General features: G+C 44.4%; 1 protein-coding gene across 5 annotated transcripts in view; it reads right to left on the bottom strand.

The window, feature by feature from the left end:
- Nucleotides 1-21,172, bottom strand: part of STAT1 (signal transducer and activator of transcription 1) — a 543,237-nt gene that overhangs the window by 508,494 nt on the left and 13,571 nt on the right. For all 5 annotated transcript variants that reach the window (XR_014979978.1, XM_085648786.1, XM_085648787.1 and 2 more), the window contains exon 2: nt 14,580-14,708. Coding sequence is in view for 4 of the 5 variants with exons in the window: in XM_085648786.1 (XP_085504912.1) it covers nt 14,580-14,707 (128 nt within the window). In the remaining variant the exon portion in view is untranslated. The remainder of the gene's footprint in view (nt 1-14,579; nt 14,709-21,172) is intronic.

The raw sequence follows: 21,172 nt of genomic DNA, 5'->3' as shown, positions 1-21,172 counted from the left end.
ATTAAGGATTTTGTTCGAGAAGTATTCTGTTTGGGCAGTTTTTATCTGCTCTTTGTAAGTTTTTATTTCTTCCCGATATCGGGTTTTGTCTTCCGTGGCGTAGGTCGCACGCCATTTTCTTTCTGCTTTCCGGCAGTGTCGTTTTTTATCTCTAAGGGTTTCCGTATACCATGGGGCTGTTTTAAGGGGACGTTTAGCCGAGGATTTCTTGAGAGGGAGAATGGTCTCAAGAGAGTGCAGAATCCAGTTTTCGTATTCCTCGTTTGCCAGACAAGGGTCTTCATTATTTAAGGGAGGGTTTTCCACTAGTTTACTTGTCCAATGGTCTACTTGTATCCGCGCCCACGATCTCGCGTATCTAATCGAGGGGGTGGTGGGAATGGGTTTCTCAGTGAACCAGGTGAAGGGCACCAAGGAGTGATCGGTCCATGGGAGGGGAAGAGGGGGGTCGGTTAAAAGTTCTGCGCAATTGCTGAACACTGGGTCCAACAGGTGTCCCTTTGTGTGGGTGGGAGTGTTCACTCGTTGACTGAGTTGTAGTGCGGCCAGGTCGTCAGTTAAGATAGTGGCCGTTGCATCTGCTGGAGAGTCAAAGTGTAGATTGAGGTCGCCTATCACGACGAAGTTGGCAGCAGCGCAGATACGGGGTGCTATCGTTGCTGGAAGACTGCTGTGAAAAAGTTTTGGCGGGCCGGGTGGGCGGTATATCAAGGTGCCCGAGAGACAGTGGTTGGGGGAAAACTCCAGCGCAAAAGCTAAGTTTTCACAGTCTGGAATGTTTTCCGTTATGGGCCGGCAGCGATATTGATCTTTTACTATAATTGCAAGTCCTCCCCCTCTGCCATCTGGGCGATCTTGACGAGTGATTTGGTAGCCGGCGGGAAGGGCGGCAACCACGTCGGGGTCAGAGTCAGACGTTAACCATGTTTCTGTGAGAAACAGTGCGTCTGGCTTACGTTCTTCTAGTAAAAGGGATATTTCCAGCCTGTGTTTGGGGAGGGATCGGCAGTTTAAGAGAAGCATACGGTATTCGTGGCGTGGGAGTTTTCTGTGCCTTGTGGAGAGGGGTGCAGTGCATTTTGGACAGTTGGCAGGGAGGGGTGTGGTATCAAGAGCATACCTTCGACAGTCATGTTCCGTAGGTCTCAAATCATGGAGGGCAGCCGAGCTGTAGGCCAGGGTCTGGATTGCCTGGGTGGTAGGAGGTATGGCCCCTGGCCCGGACTCGGCGCGGACGAGCGCAGACGAGCTTGCCTTATGCGCGCCTTCGGCGCGCATTCGTCGCGCCCGCTGCGCTCGTCCGCTGCGCTTCCTGAAGAGACACATTTTTATAGGCTGTAGTCAGGATGTATACGTGGGGGGGGGGGTGTGACCTGTCCGGTGGGCGTGGCCAAGGTCAATGGCGTCGAGAGTAAACAAACCCTCTCCGGTGGCAGCGTATTGATCAGCTGTCCTCCCGGGGGTTTGTACAGCGCGAGGTGCTCAGGAGGGGATGAGTGCAGCGGAGGTGGGTTAAAACACAACAGTTTCAATTTTTAAAAATTCGTCAGCGCTTCCGCTTCTACTCCCGGCTCAAGCCTCAGGAGGTTCCGATTTTAATGCTAACGGCGCTAGACTTTAGCGCACTTTTATAGCGTCTGAGCGAGTAAGGAGGCGTGGCCTGTCCGGTGGGCGTGGCCAAGGTCAATGGCGTCGAGAGTAAACAAACCCTCTCCGGTGGCAGCGTATTGATCAGCTGTCCTCCCGGGGGTTTGTACAGCGCGAGGTGCTCAGGAGGGGATGAGTGCAGCGGAGGTGGGTTAAAACACAACAGTTTCAATTTTTAAAAATTCGTCAGCGCTTCCGCTTCTACTCCCGGCTCAAGCCTCAGGAGGTTCCGATTTTAATGCTAACGGCGCTAGACTTTAGCGCGCTTTTATAGCGTCTGAGCGAGTAAGGAGGCGTGGCCTGTCCGGTGGGCGTGGCCAAGGTCAATGGCGTCGAGAGTAAACAAACCCTCTCCGGTGGCAGCGTATTGATCAGCTGTCCTCCCGGGGGTTTGTACAGCGCGAGGTGCTCAGGAGGGGATGAGTGCAGCGGAGGTGGGTTAAAACACAACAGTTTCAATTTTTAAAAATTCGTCAGCGCTTCCGCTTCTACTCCCGGCTCAAGCCTCAGGAGGTTCCGATTTTAATGCTAACGGCGCTAGACTTTAGCGCGCTTTTATAGCGTCTGAGCGAGTAAGGAGGCGTGGCCTGTCCGGTGGGCGTGGCCAAGGTCAATGGCGTCGAGAGTAAACAAACCCTCTCCGGTGGCAGCGTATTGATCAGCTGTCCTCCCGGGGGTTTGTACAGCGCGAGGTGCTCAGGAGGGGATGAGTGCAGCGGAGGTGGGTTAAAACACAACAGTTTCAATTTTTAAAAATTCGTCAGCGCTTCCGCTTCTACTCCCGGCTCAAGCCTCAGGAGGTTCCGATTTTAATGCTAACGACGCTAGACTTTAGCGCGCTTTTATAGCGTCTGAGCGAGTAAGGAGGCGTGGCCTGTCCGGTGGGCGTGGCCAAGGTCAATGGCGTCGAGAGTAAACAAACCCTCTCCGGTGGCAGCGTATTGATCAGCTGTCCTCCCGGGGGTTTGTACAGCGCGAGGTGCTCAGGAGGGGATGAGTGCAGCGGAGGTGGGTTAAAACACAACAGTTTCAATTTTTAAAAATTCGTCAGCGCTTCCGCTTCTACTCCCGGCTCAAGCCTCAGGAGGTTCCGATTTTAATGCTAACGGCGCTAGACTTTAGCGCGCTTTTATAGCGTCTGAGCGAGTAAGGAGGCGTGGCCTGTCCGGTGGGCGTGGCCAAGGTCAATGGCGTCGAGAGTAAACAAACCCTCTCCGGTGGCAGCGTATTGATCAGCTGTCCTCCCGGGGGTTTGTACAGCGCGAGGTGCTCAGGAGGGGATGAGTGCAGCGGAGGTGGGTTAAAACACAACAGTTTCAATTTTTAAAAATTCGTCAGCGCTTCCGCTTCTACTCCCGGCTCAAGCCTCAGGAGGTTCCGATTTTAATGCTAACGGCGCTAGACTTTAGCGCGCTTTTATAGCGTCTGAGCGAGTAAGGAGGCGTGGCCTGTCCGGTGGGCGTGGCCAAGGTCAATGGCGTCGAGAGTAAACAAACCCTCTCCGGTGGCAGCGTATTGATCAGCTGTCCTCCCGGGGGTTTGTACAGCGCGAGGTGCTCAGGAGGGGATGAGTGCAGCGGAGGTGGGTTAAAACACAACAGTTTCAATTTTTAAAAATTCGTCAGCGCTTCCGCTTCTACTCCCGGCTCAAGCCTCAGGAGGTTCCGATTTTAATGCTAACGGCGCTAGACTTTAGCGCGCTTTTATAGCGTCTGAGCGAGTAAGGAGGCGTGGCCTGTCCGGTGGGCGTGGCCAAGGTCAATGGCGTCGAGAGTAAACAAACCCTCTCCGGTGGCAGCGTATTGATCAGCTGTCCTCCCGGGGGTTTGTACAGCGCGAGGTGCTCAGGAGGGGATGAGTGCAGCGGAGGTGGGTTAAAACACAACAGTTTCAATTTTTAAAAATTCGTCAGCGCTTCCGCTTCTACTCCCGGCTCAAGCCTCAGGAGGTTCCGATTTTAATGCATTCATGAACAGCATGAACCAGTTCTGGGGTTTAAGGGTCTAGAGAAGGAAAGGAAAAAAAAAAGAGGGCAGCTGGCATCAGACTAGGTCGGCCAGTCAAACTAGGTTATAAAGGCTACTTCACTTCTTAACTGCAGTAGTGGGGGGCCGGAAACATGTCCTGATTGTGGGCTAACTCTCCTCGAAGTGTTTTGATAACACCCGTGCCTCAGCCGTCAGGTACATGCCTTCTGAATGTTTTTGGCACATGCAAGATCAAAAGGTGCACATTTTCTCACATGATAAAATGTGACATAGGTGTATTTTTTGTAACCAAGATCCTAAAGTTGGCTGTCAGTTGGTTTTCAGGGTGTAACCTTACCCTCGGTGGCTAGTTTACTGCAGCATAGACCGAGACTTCTTTTGTAGAAAAGAAAATCGGTGTTCTCTACAAGCAACAAAAATAATAAAACTGTGCTTGGCAGTTGGTTCTAGACTAGATAGCTTATTTCTGATCCATACAGCAAGTGGAATAAATAGTGTAAAAGAAGTAACTGACAGGAAGAGAAGAACAAGATAAACACTAGTTATCTTTGAGCAGCAGTTTAAATAAAAAACAAAATGGTGGATGCCTCGTGCCATAACTGCATGCATGCTTGGTGACGCATGTGGATGCATACACATCACTGCATTTTTTTCTTTCTTTCTTTGCTGATGCATTTCAACATCAGAACGAAAGCATTTTTGTTTTTGCCAATGCGCAAACGGCATCAGCAAAAAAACATTAGCTAACGAGGGAGGCTGCATTGCTTTTAAATGAAGAGACAAGCTGGCTGTCAAAGGCTTGTTTTTAATGTTATCATTTAAAACTAAACACATACGACCGCTTCCATCTGCCTCTAATTGATTCCGCCAGCACAGCCAGGAGAGAGTCTATATTAGATAGAGTGACCGATGACAGGTCAGTGACAAGTGCTTCTGTTGCGCAGTAGGTGGGGGCGTCTACCTGCTGCCAGTGACACTGCGGCCAGCACTGCTGTAGTAGTGTTTAGTGAAGCAGTTTGCCGTATTGGAGCAGGCGCAGCACAACTGGGAGAGGCGAAGGTGCTATGTGACGTGCAGTGGTACAAACACGTGGTTAGAGACTCAGTGGCATGGCGAGACGTAAGTACTGTGTGATGAGGAGAGAGAGATGTGCAGTGTGAAGGGAAGTAGATTGTGGAGGTGAGGTGAAGTCACATTGAGGTGGCACGGGGCAGAGTAATAAATAGATAATGTCAGTGGCACAGGAAGAGTAACGCTATGATGGTTGATAGGTGTAGTGGCATTGGGGAGGTAAAGTGGAAAGATAAGCGGTAGTGTAAGAGACAAGCGGTACAGTGTGAAAGGGAGGGGTACAGTGTGAAGCTGAGCAGTGCAGAGTTAAAGCAAGGCTTACTATGATAAGGAAAGTAGACTGCGCAGGTGATGTGTAGTGATGGGGCCAGGGATGGCGTGAAGGAGAGAAGTATAGGTACATGAAGGAGGCACAGAGGCTGATCATATAAGGAAGAGACATGAGAAGCACAGGTGAGTGAAATTACGCTTGCATGAGAGTAGAGGGAAAGGCACTGGCTAAGAGAAGAGGCGGAGTGGCAAGAGAAGTAGATTGTACAGGGGAGAGGGGCAGTGACATTCAGGAGGTAAAATAGCAGAGTCTGAAAGAAAGCGGCATGTCAGGGGAGCTGTAGTGACAGAAGGAGAGCAGTGGAAATCTTATCTGGTGGTACCGGAAGTGATGCGATGTGCAGTCACACAGAAGACGAACAGACGAGCTGTGTGCACTTCAAGCCGTAACCCGTAAGCCGCCGAGGGACGCTGTGTTGTGTGTTGCAGCTGGCGTGCTGCAAGTGGGGCTGTGGTAGCAGAAATAACGGCATGCTCCGTGCTGTAATCCAGGAACCGCAGTAGGCCGAAAGCTGCTGATCTGTGTGCTGCAGCCTAAGTAACACAAGCAGGGCAGCGACAGGAGCAGAAAATTGAGGTACTGATGTGGAATGAACCCGAGGGGCGGTACCTGTAGTGGAGTGACAGCTGAGCTTTATACGGCATTGTGGTCAACTGAAGCCCATGGAATTCTTGGTGAAAGATAAATATTCCAAGGAATGGCGACTGCTGGTCGGCCATGCAGTGACAGGTAGTAAGTGCACTAGGCTCCCCGGTGACCTGAGTTACGCCGGTGCAGCTTGTTCTTAACAAGCATTGGCCGCACAACAAGCAAAACGTGCAGCCGCGACCGGGAGTTGAGTGCACGCGAGAAAGTGAAAGTGCAGAAGTTAAAGTGATCGCGCTCCAGATGGCGCCTCGGGCGCTGCAAGCTGGCGGCGACGGGCGTGCACCCTCACGCGAATGCAAGCGCTAGGCCAGCCAAAGCAGCTTGTGGCAGCACTTTTTAAAAGCCCCTACTAAATGTCTCGCAGAGCAGCGCATGCGCTGGCTCTAGCAAGACCTAAAAAAGTTGTGATTTGTGCACGACTCCTCATCTGCAAAAAGGGGTTAGAGTCATGAATCATAATTAAACTCGAGCTGGAAAACTACTTTTATAGGTAAGCATGTTTTCCTTTGCAGCATGAACCTATCCTAGGTCTACTGATTACAAAGCAGTGTTTACCTCAGGAAGCGGGCCTGAAGTGCGATTGGTTGCATTCAAATGTTTTAAAACTCTCTGCCCTAATGTCTCTTCTTCAGGTTTCCCTCTAGGTTTCATCTAACAACAGGGATACTGAAACTATAGGATTGTCAATCACAAGCAAATGAATGTCAACAGAGACCTGTATCCAGTACAAAAGTCATTAAATACAGAGAATGTATTTGCCAATAAAGTATTTACAATATTCATGTTGAGTGAGATGTCTTTCTTCATTACTAGTGTTTACCCTATCCTCCTTAGGTATATGGGCTGCGTCTGTAGTAAATATAACACTTCTTGGCATATGTGAACATCTACAGAGTAATGTTAAATAGATGTGTGACCAGGTGCCCAAGTATACTGCATTACATATATATGCCAAGAACATAGTTCCAAATTCAGCTAGCGGACCGGATATATTCATAATTAAATTAGCATTTGGTTTGGTTAGTAAAGTTTTGTTAACTTATGAGAAACATAACTGTATGGGTTGAGCAGTCATCTTAGAATTGTCCCTTTAATGACTGCCTTCTCCAATTGTTGGAAATAGTACAAAGTGCTGAAGTGCAGGTCTCATTGGTTTTAGTCTGATCTATGCAACTACATTTATATACAGCTTACAACCTCTGGTGAGGTGTTGAAATGCTTTCCGGCGAGTAGGACGCTACTCAGGAACCCAAAGCATTAGTGGTGGATTATTATACGGAAATACACATTGTTAATTTGAGTGGCGGACATGTGAGTGTTAGTTTGATTAAATAGGATAAAGGAGGGAAGAGTCTAGATAGTGCCATTTGGATTAGAGTAATAAAATGAGGTTTGTGTTAAGTGAAAGGAGGGATCTAGGAGGAAAGAGTCTAGAAAGGGTTATTCGGAAGCTCATAAAAGTAAAATGAGGTTTGTGATGAGTCAAAGGAGTGAACAGTCTAGGATGTGTTATTTTGGTGACCAAGTAATGGGTTTGAAGTGGGTCATGGAGGAATAGAGGCGGTAAGAGTCAAGAAAGGATCTTATGGAGATCATAGTAGTAGAATAATGTTCAAGATGAGTCAGAGAGTGGGGGTAGAGGATATATTGGGAGTGGTATAGGATGAGACAGAGTGGTGCATTGGAGGGAGTGGATTTCTTTTTTCTACTGCAGGAATAAAGTAATAAATATATAGCTACACAACTACATAGAAAGGGTAAACGTGTATAAAGGAAGATAATAAAGAGATATAAAATTGTACTGCATAAAGCTCCATATGTGCAAGTATGAATAGATAGTGAGAAATTCAGAGTTTCGGGTGGCGCTTTATGTAAAAAGCTAATACATTTGTGTATTTTTATATCATTGTTCTATGATATGTTTTGCTCAATATTTCAATAGTGAAACACTTATAGATACAATTGTTAAGATCATATTTACACATTGCGATAGATAAAATAAAACAGAGATATTGGTTTATTTTTTTTCAGTAGATCATTTGATGAGCAAATCACCTCCCCCCCCCCCCATCTCAGTCTGCTCTATGAGGAATTGTAATGCCTTCCTCAATTCTGGTGTTAAATTGTCAGTATGTTCCACCCTCTTTGTTCTTAGTTGAACTAAATCACGGATGATCATTTCATGAAAAATATCTATATTGTCGTAAGCTGTGACTGGGATTGCCCGGGGTCGAGGTTTAAATCCGCTCATGCTGGCAGATCTTATATCGATCCCCAAACCCTGTATGTATGTATGTCTGTATATAACTTGTATCAAACAATTAATAATTCTCAAAATAAAAACATAACATTTAATTATTTGGACTTTAAAGTTTATATATAGTTCTAGCATTAAAAACTTGTATGTAATTTCATTTTTAAAAATTTACTTATTTTACAAAAATTAACATTTAAAATGATTAAAAAAGTTTAATTAATTTAAAAGTATTAAATAACTGAATAACATTTAGTGAAAATGAACCAAGTATTAAGATGCGGTGCAGTTGGAATGTGTTTACATTTACTTTAAAAAATATTTGTAAAATACATATATTTAAATCATTTAAATATTCAATTAAGTTTTAATTTGATGAGAACGTGTCATCACAATTTATCAGTTCCGGGTTAACAATAATTGGGAACGTTTTATCAAGTGCCCTGATTTTGCAACATACTAATGTGGAACATCCTTCAATTTTTGAGAGACATGCGTCTTACTATTCATGGGGGGTGTACTAAGGTACTTTAGAAAATCAGGCAACAGATAAAGAAATCCTGTTAAAGTTACTAAAGAGTAGACATGAAAAAGATGGCTTGCTGGAACATAAAAAAGCTGTGCATTTACCATCAGACCCATTAAGACAGAGGCTTTGAATTGCTTCATAATTGTAAGGTGGATGGGAATCTTGGAATTGCGAAGACTTTGTGAGGAGTAAGAAGATATTTATGATGGCAAAAATGATTTTCTAATGTTAAAAGCTATGTACAAACATGCTCAGTCTGTACCTTAACCTCTTAAGTGCGGGTGGCTGACACTTGCATTCCCTCCCCAGTGCATCTGTTGGCCGCTGACCGACACTGGGGAGGGATTCTTTTATTTAGGTATTACCTCAGGCTACTCGGGAAGAGCTTCTTAAGCAGCCCAAGTGACTATCAGGGATTTTGGAGGAACTGCCCCTAGGGCAAGGGCCTTGTGCTCCTTTCACCCCCATAAAGAATTCAGTCCCCTAGCAGACAGATGGGAGTAGGAAAGCCCACTACACAGCAGGGAATATTACAACAACAAAAAATATTGATGAGGCTGGCCATCATGACCATGCCCATGCCTGTATCCCAAAGAAATATGTTGAATGTCTTTCTGGCACCTCGGTTGCAGATGAGGAAGATTACCCCCAATTTGCCGTCCGTAGGGCATCAGAAAGCCTGTTAGACACCAGGGATTTGTAAAAAAAAAAAAAAAAAACAATATAGGGATGGGGTCTGTCTACGATGGGCTCGGTCATACTCCCACCCCAGAAAGGGCACAGACATTCTTTCTGACCCCTTAGGGGCCTGATTACCCACAATCACCTCTCCACCGGTGGGGCGGGAAGTCAACTACACACCAGGGATTGCATTTATGCAATGTTTTTTTTTTTAAGGGGTGTGCTGTAACCAACAATGGGGCCCAAAAGTTTTTTTGCGCCTCCACCCCGGTATTTCCCCCCCAATCTACCCTCTGGTGGGGGGAGGGGGGGAGAAGAAAACCCACTAAACACCAGGACTTTCAAAATGGTGCCAAAACAGACAAAAGGAGATGGCAGCCTAACCTGGGGAGTCCAGTGTGATATGCCTTGCATGGATCCTATGACGTTTTATTTTCCGCAATGCTCGGAGACCTCAAACTCTGCCTAAAAATCACAAATTTCACTTGCATTTCTGTGGTGTAAGCTTCAAGAATACACAGGAAGCCCCAAAATTCCTACTGCCCAGCATTCAGATAAAAAAAACAACCCTTCTTGTATGGGGGGGCTCAGTGTCCACAACAGGAAAAGTCACAAAACGTAATGTGGAAACATCAACATTTCTTGTCAAACTAACCTGATTTGGCAATGGGAGCAGCTGCGGTAACTGGGGCCTAGCTCCACCGCCTCCTAGAAAAACATATCAAGCCCACACATTTCTCATAACTAGACACCTAGGGAAGTTCAGGATGGTGTGCTTTGCTTGGATTCCATGACCTTGTCCTACCCACAATGCCCTGCAGACCTCAAACTTTGCCTCAAATCACACATTTTCCTTACATTTCTGTGATTGAAACTTTTAGAATCAGGAAGAATCCCAAAAATACTTACTACCCAGTGTTCCCCCATTAGTTCAGATACAAACACTTCCCACTTGTGTGGCTGGGGCTACTGATAGGATAAGCATCAACCCAGGATCAATAGAAGTCACACAGTAGAACGGCCTTTGGTTTGATCCATTCCTGTCGCAGGTACTATGCCAAGCCATACAAGTGGGGTGGTGTTCCAAATATGTCAAGTGGGGAAATGCTGGGTGGTAGAAAAGCTGTGGAGTTACGGAAGTTTCCATCACATAAATATAAGCAAAATGCATGATTGTAGACAAAGTGTTAGGTTTGAAGGTCATCGTGGGTAAGAAAATCTGTGGGACTCACACCAGTCACACTCCTATGGAATCCCCTAGGTGTCTATTTTTCACAAATGGAGGCCCAGTACAGCAGTTATCCTTACTGTTAATCTCTCCCTATGTAGCGCTTTAGGCCTTTTGTGAGGTGGTCTCTTGGCCTACCCACACAAGTGGGGTACCATTGTTATTGGCAGCGGTGTGGTATCTCTGGCTGGTACAACATTTGTGGATCCCCACAGATTACAGAGGTTTCCTGCACAGAAATGTTAGGAAAATGTGTGTTTTTAGTCAAAGTTTTTGGTTGGCAAGGGCTTCTGGATAATAACGCCTGGTAAAAGGCACGCAAGTCACTCCACTCTGGATTTCCCCAGGTGTATAGTATTAAAAAATAAGCAGGTTTGCTATGTTTCCCTAGGTGTCAGCAGAGCTAGGGCCAAAATCCACAGCTACCCACTTTTCCAAAAAGGTTTTAAGTGTAAAAATGTGATGTGTCCATGTTGCATGTTGGGCCCTTTCCCTTTGTGGGCACTAGGCCAACCCACACAAGGGAGGTACCATTTTTAACAGAAGACTTGGGGAATGCTGTGCAGGGCATTTTGGGCTCCTCACAGATTTCAGAACTTTTCATCACAGAGGAAAATGTGTTTTGCTAGTCAGGTTTCCAAGAGATTCAGAGTTTAAAAAAATCTGGTGAGAGTTACGCAAGTTACCCCACCTTGGAATCCCGTAGGTTTCTAGTTTTCAAAATGTTAATGTTTTTGAGGTTTCTCCAGCTGCTGCCTGACCTAGGACCCAAAATCCACAGCTACCCACATTGGAAATACGGGTCATTTTTCAATGGAAAAATGTGATGCACCTATATTGCATTTCGGCCCATTTCCTGTTGCGGGCATTAGGCAACCCACAAAAGTGAGGAGCCATTTTTATCAGAAGACTTGTTGGAACATAGAATCGCATTTTTTTTTTAAATAAATCTTTTTATTGCATTTCAAACAGTGCGGAAATACGGAGATTACAGCAATCACCAAGATTTAGCAATGACAATAGTACAAAAGAACATATGCCTCTGGAATAGGTACAGCAGTCCGTGTACTACTGTTCTACTGCTAATAGAAGAAGAAAATCAAGGTGGGGGGGGAACAAGGAACATAAAAAACCGGTCACTCAGTGGATGCATGTTAAATTATGCGCAGTTGAGGAGGGATATTGCATAGTTCTGTATCATGCAGTGGTATAGGGAATTTACTGGCCAGATGCCAGTACAGTCATAATCTACAGATGCCAAAACCGAAGCATCTGTAACTCCAGGTCGCTCGTCTGCTGTGTCCGATCGAGCTCAAAGGTATAATTAAAGGGCCCCCAAATATCTTTAGACCGAGAGCGCCGAGAGTTCCCAAAAGGCAGCAAGTTGTTCCTGACAGTACGTTGCATCTTTGAGCAAGTCAGACGCAAGTGGAAATATGTGGCGCCCCCATCTCATCGCAACCCTGCGCTTGGCAAGTAGTAAAAGGAGCGCTGTTAATATGTGGAAGCACCTACTCAACATAGCCCAACAGCACAACTAGGGGAGTGCGTTCAAGAATGGTAATATCCTTGAACGTTGCCAATAGTTCGACCTTGTAATCTGACATGCCAGGGCAATTCCAGGCAAGATGCAGGAATTTGACGTTGGGTATGGTGCAGCGTGTATCTGAGATCAAGCTCATCATGAAGAGTCGCTCAGGAGTACGATAAAGACAGTGGATGTATTTGAAATGGACAATGTCGAAGTCTATAGGTTGGGGGAGAGCGTGCGGGTTTGGCTGCAGCAGTAGTGCCACTGTTCATCTGTAAGAGGGGCAGATATGTCAGTGTCCCATGCGTAACCGCTAGATGAGATTTTGATTGCGTGGAGTTCTGCATCCCTGAATATAGTCGCGTTATTAACTTGCGGGGAGATTGGGTAGAGAGAGTCGCTTCAAGCACTTGAAACGTAGGCGGGTATCTTGGAATGTGGGATGTTTAGCGCGGGTTGCAGCACGTAATTGATAGTTTGTGAATGCGTCTAGAAAGTCAGCATCATTACCTTGTGTCACCTGCTGTAGCTTAATAAAAATGCTGTCAGGTTAAATTGAGCCATGGTTGTGAAGTGCTGTTGGCACATTCTAGAGTGAATACCAGGGTCCTGGGTGATGGGGAAGGAGGGGTGTCCAATAAGCGGCATAGTGGGAGTGAAGAGATGCTCAACAGCATCTGAGCTCGTTTCACAGCCACACCATGCACGCCACAATCTCGATCTGCACCCACAGTCGTTTGGGGACAAGAAACACCGCCATCGGTAGAGGACAGGGCACCGCATGATCGAGTTCTGGGGCAGTGTGAGCAAGGAAGTGCATAGGAAAAAGCCAGTGGTGGGAAGACTGTGCCTGAGCGCTAAAGTAGTACAAGTCCATGTTGGATTCCAGACTGCTGGTTTGAGTAGATGGCAGATGGTGTGTGATTTGGGTACGGGTGGTAACTAGAAGAGCTAACAACCAGACAGAAGTTGCACAAGACCGTTTAGGATATGGTTAATAATCTTACCCTCCTCCAAAAGACAGAGCATGGTGTTAAGATCCTACGTTGACCAAGATACTAGCACTATCCTCCAGAGGCAAAAAGAACAGGTCATATACAAGCAAGAGGTTATGGAAGAGCCCGACGGGGAACCTAATAAGGAAGAACACAAAGGTGTTGTGGTGCTAAGCTGAGTGGATGAACTGTACAGGAGAGGAGAGCCAATGCCAACACAAGATGTTGCTGCTCACAGAGACATGTTTGCAGCGGTGTTAAATATGTTCTGCTGATGACACACAAGTATTCCCACACTAGGAAGTGTCACCATTGCAATGGATAGTGGTCTAGTTCTAATGTGCCACTGAATTGTCTTCCGTAGCCTTCAACCCAGGCTGTGTGTATATCAGGTAACTTGGTAATTCCCTCTGGGAATTATGGTATGATGCCTCTTCTTTCAAATGATCATACTATTTAAGCCTCCATTTAAGCCCTTTCTTGCCTGTCTCTGTTTTGAAATCCTGACAGTTCCTTCCTCTCCCACCTCCCCCTTGCACACCACGCTGAGAAACCCCACTGGTGATCAGACAGTAATTGTTTTGGGGGGTACGGGGGACCTGTTTATGGAACTGTCTAAGTAGCTAGGGAGCATGGACTAAAGCAGCTAGTTCTCATTAACTCTCAGTTTGCAGCAACACATTATATAAGCAGTCTTCTCCAACACGCACATACATCCCAGAAAGGTTACACTGCATTCACACACATCTGAATCCATACACATATGCCTTATAAGGTTACGTGTCCTGTCTCCCACACCTTTTGCATCACTACATATTATAGGTGCCATTACACAAACAAACTCTAGTCATCAGGCATTACATGAAAATCCTCCCACACCAGAAACCCACACTAGTCTACTTTAGAAATAGTGCTAGCCATCCACAAAAGAGTTTTTTTTTTTTAAGAATCATTGCGGCCAAATCATTAGTGAGCTATATCCAATTATGTGAGAAAATGTGTGTTAGGGGAGCAGTCTTAACTTTAGGTGGAGGCGAAATAAACTACTCTATAATAGGAATAGTAGGATGATGGACTGTGAATACTGCTGTGCAATGTCTGTGGCAGTAAAATTAATGTACGATGTAGTGGGTTTTTGCACCGTTTTGAATAGGGCTCAAATGTTTGGACATAAAAATTGATGAAGATATTTGAAAAAGTGCATAAAAAGAATGACGAGTAAAACAATGAAATAAAAAACAATTCAACAATTTTAACCAATCAAAATCCAATCAATCAGTTTCCAAATAAAGAGCAATTTACTATTTGTGCATGAGGCACATAAAAGAACAGGTTGGGAGACCCCATAACTGACAGACAAGTCTTGCTTGTGACCGTCAAATACATTTGTCTCTCACTAGCATCTTTATATGTTTTACATACACATGTCCAAAACCTTATGTAAAAGGAAAAGAGCATTAAATAACACTGGCTAATTTAGAATATTTATTTCTACTAACAGATTATTGACAAGACGAGCAAGTGCAACCGTATGGACGTTATTGGATACACTGCTAAATAATACACGCTCCTACGTGCAAACTAGATTTACTAAGCAGTGCACCACTAATAAAGCAGGTAAAAAAAATCCTACAATACAGATATTTAAAAGAATATTACTGAAAAATGTATCTTACCAGTCCTGACTTTCAAGCCACTGTGCCAGATATTGCCGGATCTCCATAGGAAAGTTATCATCATAAAGCTGGTGGATTTGTTCCAGGAATTTGTCGTCAAGTTGTTGCAACTCGCACCACTGAGTCATTCTGCAAAGGAAAATACATGAAGTATCCAAAGTTTACATCTGCCTCTACATTTAAAACCAAGAAGCAGTTTAATAATGTTAAGAATAAAAGACCACAGACAGTCTTATTCAAAATTGGTTGGAGAGCTTTAAACTTTGTTAATGAATTGTGCTGCTTATATCACATACTACAAACTCTGTAACTTTGTGAGATAAGCCACAATCACATATGGGCCATAAAATTCCAATCTATGTGCTGTAAAATTCCAATCTCTAAGAGAACTTTTCTTAGGGGAGAAATGTGGCATTTAATGCAACTGGCTTTTATCAGATGGGATAAGTTCTGCACCCTTGTATTCTACTCTTCTAATTTGTTTTGAAAACAATTTCTGGTAAACTCAGTTGCATTGTGTACCATAGCATTCATTACAGGAAAACTGATATTACAGAATAATAATTTGAGCAGGATATGAAAGTAATCTCATAGCGGAGACGAGTCCCAGTTGGACTTTCCTGACATGATCCCAATTGCTATACAAACACATTCACGTTGAGTGATTATCCTCACATATTGACTCTAGTAGCCTCCCACAAAGTGGAAAGGTTAGGCTGGGAAGACATCTGATGTCTATCACCTCCTGGGTTTTTCTACTTGCTAGAGTGAGAATTTCTCAGCAACCCCTCTAAGCACAGGGGCCTATCTTCCCTTTGAGTCCTCCCAGAGCTACTACGATGAAGTCATCTTTTAAGGCACTGGAAAAGCTTTGTTGACAATACAGACCTGTACCTGTGGGTTAATCTGCATCTTGGTGTGGATATTCACAAAAGGGCCTGAATGGCACGGGAGTGGTATTTTTATGTGTTATGATTGCGAGTGAAAAGTATATTATGGACTGTGACAGAACAGGAGTGGATATCAGTAGGAGACCGGGACAGAGTGAGAATCATTTCCCACACTCTCAGTAATATGCCTAGTGTACTCACTTCTAATATATTGGCGCAGCTATATTTCATGCACAGACTGCATAAACAATGTTTTCTGTGAGACAGACTTTACTGGGGCTATGAAAGAATCTTTTTACATATTTTATTTGACAGAGTATGGATTTCTTGCTGCTTTAAAACAATCTCTTCTTACGCCAGCTACAGTGGTTGCAGCATGGCCATTGAACACAAGGCATACTGTAATCTCAGTCTGTTCCCTGAAAATTGGACAGTAGTAGGATAGTGTGTGCGCTTAACTACAAAAGTGCCTTGATAACACTGTGCTATGTTCTACTATGACATCTACTATGTATCTGCTTTATGTATTTATAAAGTTTTATATAGCACAAACATGTCCCAAGGGGATAGCACAACACTTTTCAGTGATCAGGAAGGAAGAAACAGTAAAACAAACAACACATTAAAGAGCTAAACAGGATCTGGTGGGTCCCAAAATGAGGCAGGAGGCCACCATAGGGGCCAAGCCGCCCACAACATATTCATGATCATTGAAGCTCAATACTTTACATGGGTATAGCAAATGTGGTCAAATGTGGTAGGATACAAAATTACATGAGCGTCAGAGCAAGAACTTCTTCATTAGTAGCACTTGGACTTTGGTTTGAACCACTGATTTAAAGCTGGAGAGGGTCAAGAAGGGTTTAATTTTCCTTAGGATGATCATTTGGAAGTTGGCTCCTTTAGTGGTAGAATTAGTGTGCTCCTGCATGTGCGGGTTCTTGTTGAGGATTATTCCAAGGAATGTTGTGGAATCTATAATGTGTGGAAGGCAAATAAGAGCTGTTAGTTAATTCATCTATCCAACAATATCCAAGGACTGCTTGGGTGGGAGATGAATACAATTTTTTGAGCTTAGTTTGAAGTGGTTGCACGTAAGCCAGTTTTGGGTTTTTGGGAGAGTAGTGTTAAGAAATTGTATATCTTCAGGGGAAGAGATTTTCAAATACAATTGGGTGGCGTCAGCATACATGTGATAGTGGATGATGGATAGCTTCAGGATTTCTGTTAGTAGCTCCATTAATATGTTATAAAGGGTGGGTGAGAGCGTTGATCCCTGTGGAATCCTCAGTATGAAAGATGAAGAATTGTAACCAGTGTTAACCTTGATTCTTTCCGATCTGTTGTGGAGGAAGGAGGTGAACCAATTAAGGAAGGACCACTGATAGCCACATTCTCCGTTCCAAAATGCCATGGAGATGTCATGTTAAACCATGTCAAAAACTGACAATAAGTCAAGGAGAATTAGGAGGCAGGATTAATTTTGATCCAGGATTTTTAGCGCATCACCTTCTATAGAGTCGATTCAGTGATGTGGCCTTGGCAGAAGTCCGATTGGAACTGGTCTGACAATTGGAATTGTTCTATGTTGTTGCCTAGTTGGATGTGAACACATTGCTCGAGGAAATCAGCCGGGGTCAGAATGTTAGTGATAGGGTGTAAGTAGTTTTGGTCCGTATGACCTGCCATGGGTTTCTTCAGAATAGGAGTTACCAGACCGGACTGTAAGGAATCTAGGATAGTGCCTTGACGTGATGAAGCATTTCCTATCTTGGTCCAGAATAGTAAAAAGGACAATTTGAAATCATTAAAGAAATTCGACGGCAAAGGGACGTTGAAGTGGTTTGAGGGTTTCAGAGCTAGGAGAATTTTGAGAATGTAATTTTCTTCATAAAATTTAAATGAGTTCCACACAGCGTTATTTTTGGGGGAAAGCCATGAGAGAGGTGGGGGCTCTGCGATCCACAGTGGGGAGAGGCTGGGATGTGAAGATTTCAGAAGGTGCTTCATTGATGTGATTAGCTCAATTTCCATTTTTTTTTTGTCTTTTTCAGGAAGGAGGAGGCAAAATCCTCGCATTTTGGTTACAGACTTGATCCAGTGGGGGTAGGACTGAGATAACTATTCGACTGAAGTTTGACCAATTCAAATAGCTTTTTAGGTCAGTTTCAAGCTTTATCAAGCTGGTTTCTGTAGAGGTTTGTTTCTGAGCTTTGGATCGGTTTGTTAAAGGTGTGCCTAACCTTTTAACCAAAAGGTTAGAGTCCCCTAGGCTTTCTTTCTAATTCTGGGCTGGTGTCTACAAATATATAATCTGTAAGTCTTCTGGCCTGCACGACGTTGGCAGAGTATCCTGTATTAAGAAGCACAATTGGTAGGTAAATTCCAAAGAGAAACCCAGTTTGTTGCCTGTACTTCTAAATTTTGGTTCTCAGAAGAAAGGACTGGCATTTTTTTGCCAAGCTTTCTGCTGTTGCCAGTCCTGCGTCTGTCTTCCAGAGGTCTTCCCAGGTTTTTATAGCAAAACGCCAGAAGACATATGCAGCTGATCACAAAAAGGAGTGCCACCCTTCATTTTCTCAGTCAATAACCTTGTACTTACTGCCTAATCGACAGAGCCGCGAGCAGGCTATCTTCACTGGCAAGGGAGTAGTTTTGAGGAAAAACTCCAAAGTTACCTGCACACGGTAGTGGTACATAGAATTAAGTTAGTACAGTAAGGAGTGTAGGAAAGAAAGAAACACTGTTCATCCACTGCTCTGTGTGGTTCCAGGATTTATTGTCCTTGTTGTGCGTTCCTCGGTACAGAGTCTTAGCCTAGCCAACACGTGTTTCGCCGCTACCGTGAAGTACACAGCGACTTCTTCATGGCTAAGAAATATAAAAGATACACAATTGTATCAAAGTGGGTATAAGACAATTAACGTCATTGGCAGAAACCCATTGTGACATGTAAAATAAGAAAAAAGCAGCACGGTACACATGATTTCTTAACACATGTGGAGACCCAAGTTGGTATAAACATAATGTCTAACGCATCAAAGCTTTTTTATATAAAAAGATTCTTTGTCACATGAGGAACAAAACTGTTTTTGGAAATCACTAGTGAAATTGTGTGACTTATCATTGTGACAGCATTAATGTGGTTGTATGGTATTGTGACAAATTAAACAGCATTAATGCCCTGGGGCATGGTAACTTTCATTACTTACAATGGTGACTTGTGCATGGTGCAAGTGTGAATTTATGGGCCTATCCCCCCCTTAATGTCACCAGGCCAAAGTCCATGCAAGTATTGAAAACAAGCATTGGCATAGCCAATAGGTCTCGCATTTGGGACCTTATAAGTGCTTAGCCATGACACAGTTGATGTTGTTGCACCAAGGTTATTGTGCTGCATAACTAAACACTTATAAGGTCCCAAAAGCGAGACCTACTGGCTATGCCAATGCTTGTTTTTTTTTTTTTAAGGACAAACGGTGCCATCAGGCTCCGGCTGCCACCTAGTCCACCGCATCCCACGTAGACGCTGCAGACATCTTTGAATGGTTTTAAAGCCAATTCAAAAGCGGACGCCAGTGAATGTGAATGGCACCATGGTGCAAAGATGCCCGTTTTACAGGCTGGATTAATTTTGTCCAAAAAGGCATACCTTCCTGCACATAAACAATCCTAAATGGCTATTTTCTCTTTTGTGCATGATGCAGAATGCATAGGAAGAGTTAGTAATAAGAGAAATAAACATATTTCTCTTTGATATGCCTTGGTCTGGCTGGTGTACCATTTTGACGCAATCCCAGGTTTCAATAAATCTGGGATTGTGTTAAATTCCATGGGTGAATGCACGGGAACGCACTTACTCCACCCATGGAACCCCTACCACTACAAAATGTAAGGCAGCACAAGCAACTGCGTTGTGTTACATTTCTTTACAAAGTCATGCAAGGTGACACAAATCACCCCTTGTGTGGCGTCGTAAATCTTACTTAAGCCTTTGTGTTGTATTTGGTGATTCAAGTACAACCCAAGAGCTTTATTAAATTTGTGTAAATGGTGTAATACAATAGTTCTGGACCAGCTTATTTGCTTTTCACATTTTAAATCAAAACCAATACCTAATTAACTGATAGACTTTTGAAGGAGCAAAATTCACCAAATTTGCTTAATAGGGGCTGATGGCCTACTGGGGTTTTAGACACAAGAAGAGTATCTCAGCAGACAAGAGCCGGAAGCCTCACACCTCCAACATTGGAGACTTCATTGGCACAAGGCTCCATACTTTTGACTCCCCCGTTCGTATCCAATGAAAATTAACAGCGGCGCTAGGGGTCAACCCTGTCCAACGTCTTTGTTCGACTGGGAATGGTCTTATGGGTTCCCCAGCATGGCAAATATCATCAGCATATATAAAATGCCAGAGGGAATTTCCTGTTCTAGTAAGAGATCGATAAATACTACATACGGTGGCAGTTTCAAACCACAGAATCGATGCTATGTACATCTTACAAGTTAAGCTGAGAAAAGAAGAACTAAAAATAAGGACATAGCCAGAGAAAAGAGTATGGGATGAGGGAGTAAAAGAAAGATGGACTATGGGAGGAAGATAAGAGTATATAGGCATGGATGATGGGAGGAGTGAGGGAGTGGGAGAAAAGTGGACTGTGAGATGAAGATTGGGAAGTTTGGCATTGAGAAGAAAGCGGGGAGGGTTGGGAAGGAAGGAGGAGAAGGGTGGGTAAAAGAAAGTAAGTGAAGGCAGCTTTAGCAGCAAGAGAGCTAAGAGGGAGAGGAGCCTAGGGAGGAAGGGGGAACTAAAGAAGGGGACAGAGTGGGATCAAGTGGGTAAGAGAGGGAGAGGCTGGAGAAGGGGGAGTTGAAACGAGACATGAGAGGGAGGGAAAGTAGGCACAGAGAAAGAAGGGGATGGAGAGGACGATGGGGGAAGGGGATGAAGGGCAAGGAGTGTTCGGAATGGAACAAGAGGATGTGGGGAGTGTCAGCAGCTAAAGGGTGGTGCGAGGAAGGAGTCAGAGGTGAAACAGGAAATAGAAACACAAGGATGAGAAAGGAGAGTAGGGGAGGAAATGAGAGTAGGGGAGGAGCAAAGTAACGAGAGGAGGAGGAAGGGGCGTTGTGAAGGGGAAAGGGGAGGAAGAAAGGATGGAGCAAGGAGAAGGTAGAGGAAATCTGTCAGATGGGAACAAGAGGGGGGACATAGCAAAAGAGAAGAGAGGAGCAAAGGGGCTTCAGGAGGGGGAGGGTGCCTCTCAAGGGACTTCAGGAGGGGGGGCTCTCATGCACTCTACTCAAGTCCCCAGGGGTCCCTCTGTCCTCTACTGTGATCTGGTTCTTCATGGCATCTGTAAGATGCTCAAGTGGACACCACAGGCTCCAACGTCTTTCTGGTTCCTCTACTGTATTTATCAGATGCCTCTCTGCTTCTCTACAATGAGTCTCAAGGTTCATTCTTTTCATCTGGCTTTCAGTATGTATTTTATAAATAGTTTAATATTGTTTACAAATAAAACACATATAAAAGCAGATAAAAACTGACCTACTTACATAACTAAAAGTATTTTGGTTATTTAATCTTCTTACTTTATACTCAAATTGCTTTTTTCCATTTCACTATGTGAGTGCTTGCCTTTTCAATGAGTCATTCCAGAACTCACAACCTGCCTTACAAAAATGTTACTTGATTCT

This window comes from Triturus cristatus, chromosome 3_2 (genome assembly GCF_964204655.1).
Source record: "Triturus cristatus chromosome 3_2, aTriCri1.1, whole genome shotgun sequence".
Taxonomy (NCBI): Eukaryota; Metazoa; Chordata; class Amphibia; order Caudata; family Salamandridae; genus Triturus; species Triturus cristatus.
Note: the sequence above shows the minus strand (reverse complement) of the source record. Positions and strands in the feature narration are given on the sequence as shown.